At 42.1% G+C, this 6,978-nt stretch overlaps 1 protein-coding gene across 1 annotated transcript; it reads right to left on the minus strand.

The window, feature by feature from the left end:
• Positions 1-1,353: 1,353 nt before the first annotated feature.
• Positions 1,354-6,681, minus strand: LOC139406925 (zinc finger protein 436-like). Its single transcript, XM_071150088.1, has 2 exons — positions 6,216-6,681; positions 1,354-5,053 (listed from the first exon to the last, which is right to left on the minus strand). The coding sequence occupies exons 1-2, from the start codon at positions 6,496-6,498 to the stop codon at positions 4,239-4,241; spliced, it is 1,098 nt and encodes a 365-aa protein (XP_071006189.1). The 5' UTR covers positions 6,499-6,681; the 3' UTR covers positions 1,354-4,238.
• Positions 6,682-6,978: the final 297 nt, after the last annotated feature.

The raw sequence follows: 6,978 nt of genomic DNA on the forward strand, positions 1-6,978 counted from the left end.
CCTGCTAACATGAATTTCTTTAAACTTGGGAAATTGTGTCACCTCTCTTGCAGAGTCAGGGTATATGCAGCAGTTTGGGCCGCCTGGCTCGTTGCGAACTGTGTGAAGACTATTTCTTCCTAACAAAGACAGCCAACTTCAAAACGGGGGATGATTTAACAAAAGCGCATTTGCGAAAAAAGCACAATCGTTGCACGACTGTACCTAACCATAAACATCAATGCCGTTCTTAAAATCAATATTTTTAAACCTGCATATTTAGCTAAAATAAATCCAGGTTAGCAGGCAATATTAACCAGGTGAAATTGTGTCACATCTCTGGCGTTCATAGCACGCAGAGTCAGGGTATATGTAGCAGTTTGGGCCGCCTGGCTCGTTACGTACTAATTTGCCAGAATTTGACATAATTATGACATAACATTGAAGGTTGTGCAATGTAACAGGAATATTTAGACTTAGGGATGCCACCCGTTCGATAAAATACAGAACGGTTCCGTATTTCACTGAAAGAATAAACATTTTGTTTTCGAGATGATAGTTTCTGGATTCGACCATTTTAATGACCTATGGCTCGCATTTCTGTGTGTTATTATGCTATAATTAAGTCTATGATTTGATAGAGCAGTCTGAGTGATGGTAGGCAGCAGCAGGCTCGTAAGCATTCATTCAAACAGCACTTTCGTGCATTTTGCCAGCAGCTCTACGCAATGCTCCAAGCATTGCGCTGTTTATGACTTCAAGCCTATCAACTCCCGAGATTAGGCTGGTGTAACCGATGTGAAATGGCTAGCTAGTTAGCGTGGTGCGCGCTAATAGCGTTTCAAACGTCACTCGCTCTGATACTTGGAGTAATTGTTCCCCTTGCTCTGCATGGGTAACGCTGCTTCGAGGGTGGCTGTTGTTGATGTGTTCCTGGTTCGAGCCCAGGTAGGAGCGAGGAGAGGGACGGAAGCTATACTGTTACACTGGCAATACTAAAGTGCCTATAAGAACATCCAATAGTCAAAGGTATATGAAATACAAATCGTATAGAGAGAAATAGTCCTATAATTCCTATAATAACTACAACCTAAAACTTCTTACCTGGGAATATTGAAGACTCATGTTAAAAGGAACCACCAGCTTTCATATGTTCTCATGTTCTGAGCAAGGAACTTAAACGTTAGCTTTCTTACATGGCACATTTTGCACTTTTACTTTCTTCTCCAACACTTTGTTTTTGCATTATTTAAACCAAATTTTATTTGAGGCTAAATTGATTTTATTGATGTATTAAATTAAGTTAAAATAAGTGTTCATTCAGTATTGTAATGACCTGACTAGATCATAAAGGAACCTTTGTCCAGACAGAGGTTTGAGTTTACGAATTGCCGGTTTATTAAACCAACTTTACACAGGCTACTGTTTGGCCGTAGCCCACGCCAAATAAATGAAAGATAACCCACAAGCTAATCGTGACCTTCTCTTGTGAAGCCCAGACGTAAGAGAGAGAACAAAGGCTAAACCTGGTCTTAACTTCCAATGCTCCATCCCCCTGCCCAACCCCCCTCCACGCCACTCCACCAACCGCCAGGATGCCGGGCATCAGAACATTCCAGGCATTCCCGTGATTGGCAGATAGCAGGTTGATTGGCATGTCGGACCCCGCGAACACTGGGTACTGGTAATTACAACACAACCACCTACTAGCCTAACACATAACACACAGCTGTCTGTGCAGGTCGCTACAGTATTGCTGTAATTGTCATTATTACAAATACATTTTTTTTTAATCGGCTGATTAATTGGTATCGGCATTGAAAAATCATAATTGGTCGACCTCTACTCCCCATTGAATACAGGCGGTTGACGTCAACAACCCTCATAAAAATGTTTTTTAAACATGATTACAATAATAAGAAGTATCCACCAATCCAAAGAAAGGATAGGCGGAAGCTAGACAACCCGCAGTGCCGCTTTATGGACAACGACTCCCCTTGTCAGGGCGGAGAGACTTCTTGTCAGTATATCCATAATCTTTGGTGTAGCCAACCCAACTCTCGCATGGCACTATTGGGGGGGCACGGTGTGTAGTAAATCATCACTACACGAAAATCATTACATGCCGTGCCCCTCAGTCTGCGGTCAGCAGATAGACCATTCTCAAATACACATTTTGAGTCACTTTTTGGAAACGGAACGGAGAAAACAAGGGGTAGCTTGTTCTCTACGTCGTCTGATTCTAGACATATGAGTCATCATCCTTGTGCACCATTGTTCCTGTACCCAATCTTTTTTTTATTGAACCTTTATTTAACTAGGGAAGTCAGTTAAGAACAAATTCTTATTTACAATGACGGCATACCCCGGCCAAAACCGGACGATGCTGTGCTTATTGTGTGCCGCCCTATGGGACTCCCAATCACGACCAGATGTGATTCAGCCTGGATTCAAACCAGGGACTGTAATAACAAATCTCGCACTGAGATGCAGTGCCTTAAACTGTTGCGCCACTCTAGAGCCCGGAAAGCAAAGGTAACTGAACTAAATCACTATCGCCCTATAGCACTCACTTCCGTCATCATGAAGTGCTTTGAGAGACTAGTCAAGGATCATAACACCGTCTACCTTACCCGATACCCTAGACCCACTTCAATTTGCTACCGCCTCAATAGATCCATAGACGATAGAATCACTATCGCACTGCCCTATCCCATCTGGACAAGAGGAATACCTATGTAAGAATGCTGTTCATTGACTACAGCTCAGCATTCAACACCATAGTACCCTTCGAGCTCTTCATTAAGCTTGAGACCCTGGGTCTGAACTTGGGACTTCCTGACGGGCCACCCCCAGGTGGTGAAGGTAGGAAAAAACACCTCCACGTCACTGATACCCACAAGGATGGGTGCTGAGCCCCCTCCTGTACTTCCTGTTCACCCATGACTGCATGGCCATGCACGCCTAAATAATCAAGTTTGCAGATGACACAACAGTAGTAGGCCTGATTACCAGCAATGATGAGACAACCCACAGGGCGGAGGTGAGGGCCCTGGGAGTGTGGTGCCAGGAAAATAACCTCTCGCCCAACGTCAAAAAAACAAAGGAGATGATTGTGGACTTCAGGAAACAGCAGAGGGAGCACCCCCTATCCACATTGATGGGACGCAATGGAGAAGGTTGAAAGTTTAAAGTTCCTCGTCGTACACATCACGGACAAACTGAGATGGTCCACCCACACAGAAACGTGGTGAAGAAGGTGCAACAGCGACTCTTCAACCTCAGGAGGCTGAAGAAATTTGGCTTGGCACCTAAAACCCTCACAAACTTTTACAGATGCACAATTGAGAGCATCCTGTCAGGCTGTATCACCGCCTGGTACGGCAACTGATACAGCCTGCAACTACCCCAGTGATGCGGTCTGCCCAATGCATCACCGGGGGCAAACTACCTGCCCTCCAGGACATCTACAGCACCCGATTTCACAGGAAGGCCAAAAAGATAATCAAGGACAACAAACACCCGAGCCACTTCCTGTTCACCCCGTTATCATCCAGAAGGTGTGGTCAGAACAGGTGCATCAACGCTGGGACAGAGAGACTGAAAAACAGCTTCTATCTCAAGGCCATCAGACTGTTAAATACTGTTAAATAGCCATCACTAGCACATTAGAGGCTACTGCCTATACACATAGACTTGGAAACACTGGCCACTTTAATAATGTTTACATATTTTGCATTACTTATCTCATATGTATATACTGTATTCTATCCTATTCTACTGTGTGTTAGTCTATGCATTACTCATCTCATATATATATACTGTTTTCAATCATATTCTACTGTATCTTAGTCTATGTATTACTCATCTCATATGTATATATACTGTATTCTATCCTATTCTACTGTATCTTAGTCTATGCATTACTCATCTCATATGTATATACTGTATTATATTCTACTGTATCAGTCTATGTCGCTCTGACATCACTCGTCCAAATATTTATATATTCTTAATTCCCTTCCTTTAGATTGTGTGTATTGTTAGATATTACTGGACTGTTGGAGCTAGAAACACAAGCGTTTCGCTACACCCGCAATAACATCTGCTAAACAAGTGTATGTGCAAAATAAAATGTGATTTGATGTATAGAGGTTTGGTGTTGGAGATCATTCCACACTCTGTGTTCTACTACCCAGGTCTGGTGTTGGAGATCATTCCAAACTCTGTGTTCAACTACCCAGGTCTGGTGGTGGATATCATTCCACACTCTGTGGATCTCCTGCATGTATTTTCTGATGTTTAATCAGACCACTTGAATGAGAGTATCTCTTGTCACATTGATCACAGCTATAAGATTTATCTCCTGTGTGTGTTCTCTGGTGTGATTTCAGGCTGTTTGACTGAGTAAAACTCTTCCCACACTTACTACAGCTATAAGGTTTCTCTCCTGTGTGTACTCGCTGGTGTACTACCAGCTGGCTTGATGTAGTAAAACTATCTGCACATACATCACAGCTATAAGGCTTCTCTCCTGTGTGTGTTCTCTGGTGTCCTTTAAGGTGTTCTATCTGAGAAAAGCTTTTCCCACATTGATCACAACTATAAGGTTTCTCTCCTGTGTGTGTTCTCTGGTGCTCTTTAAGGTGTTCTCTCCGAGAAAAGTTTTTCCCACATTGCTCACAGCTATATGGCTGCTCTCCTGTGTGTGTTCTCTGGTGTGATACCAGGTTGGTTGACTGAGTAAAACCCTTGCCACACTGATCACAGCCATAAGGCTTCTCTCCTGTGTGTGTTCTCTGGTGTGATACCAGGTGGCTTGACTGAGTAAAACTCTTGCCACACTGATCACAGCTATAAGGCTTCTCTCCTGTGTGAATTCTCTGGTGTTTTTTAAGTTCTGATGAAGATTTGAAACGTTTCCCACAGTCAGAGCAGCAGTGAGGTTTCTTTCCTGTGGGTCTCTGATGGTGTTTCTTGAGGTGTCCTGATGTGGAGAGACTCTTCTCTGCCTCGTCAACATCATGATGTTGTTGAGGCTCCCCAGAGGATCCACGATAGTCCCGTCTCTCTCCTGCGTGAACGTCAAAGTCAGACAGTTAATATAGTGAATGTTTAAATGTTTTTACAAACTTTGACAAATGTCTTCTAAGTCTTGTTTTAGTTTGATTTTGGTCCACTAGCCAGTGTGGTAGGCAGATGAAAGAATATACCAGCCACTGTAGCAGGCAGATGAAAGAATATACCAGCCACTGTAGCAGGCAGATGAACGAATATACCAGCCACTGTAGCAGGCAGATGAAAGAATATACCAGCCAATGTTGCAGGCAGATGAAAGAATATACCAGCCACTGAAGCAGGCAGATGAAATAATATACCAGCCACTGTAGCAGGCAGATGAAAGAATATACCAGCCACTGTAGCAGGCAGATGAAAGAATATACCAGCCACTGTAGCAGGCAGATGAACGAATATACCAGCCACTGTAGCAGGCAAATTCAAGAAAATACACTCCACTGTGATTTTTTTACCAGCCTCAATATTTTTTTGCCATGAATGATTACACCAAAAATCACAACAAGAAAATGAATGAGCATCTTGGAAATGTTGGTAAAACAAGACATTGAAGTAAGAAGTAATGTGGCCCGAGTCTTTTAACCAATGTGTTAAAATAAATCATTTAGATACAATAGTAATGATGAACAGCTGTACAAGTGAACATCAAGAATCAACAAAGTGCCTCCATAACACATCACTACACACCACACTGTCCTGACAGATAAAATGCTACCTTATTATTATAGTTCAAATCAAATCAAAGTTTATTTGTCACGTGCGCCGAATACAACAGGTGAAGGTAGACCTTACAGTGAAATGCTTACTTACAGGCTCTAACGAATAGTGCGGAGGAAAAAAAGTATGTGTGTGTTTGTAGGTAAGTAAAGAAATAAAACAACAACTAATCCATAGATTAGGGCCTAATTAATTCATATCAATTGACTTCTATGAACTGTAACTCAGTAATATATTTTAAATTATTGCATGTTGCGTTTATATTTTTGTTCAGTATAGTTAGAAACTGGGCAATTCCACCAGAATCTGATGTTTCACTTTAAAATGTATAAAAACAAAAACCATAGCTGCTTTAAAACCACGTTTGTGTACATCAGTTCAACCACTATAACGGAGTTTGTGCCCCGTTATTAAACATTAGTATTTACTGGTGTTAATCTGACCTTCTGTCTCCTCCTTCTCCTCCTTCACTTCAAAAACTACATCCTCCTCTTTCTCCCCTTCTGTTACTGTAACATCCTCCTCCTCTTTCACTCTGAACGCGTCCTCTTCTTTCACTGTAACTTCTTTCTCTTCTTCTTTCACGGTAACAGCCTCACCCTCTACTTCTTGTTTTACTGTGACATCCTCCTCTTTCACGAAAACGTTCAGCCCCAGAGCTTCTTTCTCAGTCCAGCAGACTCCATGTTCTTTAGCAGGAGGGGAGAAGTTTAGTGAGTAACTCATGGTAGGGGATAATAGCTAGCTAGCATTAGCGTAGTGCTAGGCTAATTTATCAAGCCAACTAAATTAGCTGACTAACAACAACTTAAATATATGAAATGAAAAGTAGATACGATATAATACTGGTAATTACACAGTGGCTATACACCGACACAGTCCAAATAACTTCAATGTTTCGGCTGTTTTGCCTAGCAAGGTACCAAGGTGTCTGACTAGCTGTTGTTGTTGAAGAAGCATTCCGTCCACTAGATTATACGTCCCAGTGGCAGAATCACCTGAAAGACGCACATCGCCATCTGCTGACTGGAGTTGGTATCACAGTTGAGAAAAAACTTAAGGACAACAAGCTAAAAAGCGACTGCCCCTAAAAACCAACGACTCCCTTTGAAAACGGACGATGTGGCATCAGAAACATTTATTATAGTGTAAAAATGTACTATTTCGCCCCAAAATACAGCTAAATAGAATAACTTTGGTCATACC

The sequence above is a fragment of the Oncorhynchus clarkii genome, chromosome 4 (genome assembly GCF_045791955.1).
Source record: "Oncorhynchus clarkii lewisi isolate Uvic-CL-2024 chromosome 4, UVic_Ocla_1.0, whole genome shotgun sequence".
NCBI classification, from domain to species: domain Eukaryota; kingdom Metazoa; phylum Chordata; class Actinopteri; order Salmoniformes; family Salmonidae; genus Oncorhynchus; species Oncorhynchus clarkii.

Coding starts and splice junctions, on each gene's coding strand:
- LOC139406925 (XM_071150088.1), bottom strand. CDS start 6,498: ATGAGTTACTCACTAAACTTCTCCCCTCCTGCTAAAGAACATGGAGTC. Junction 5,054..6,215: donor GGAGAAGGAGGAGACAGAAG/GTCAGATTAACA, acceptor ACGTTCACGCAG/GAGAGAGACGGGACTATCGT.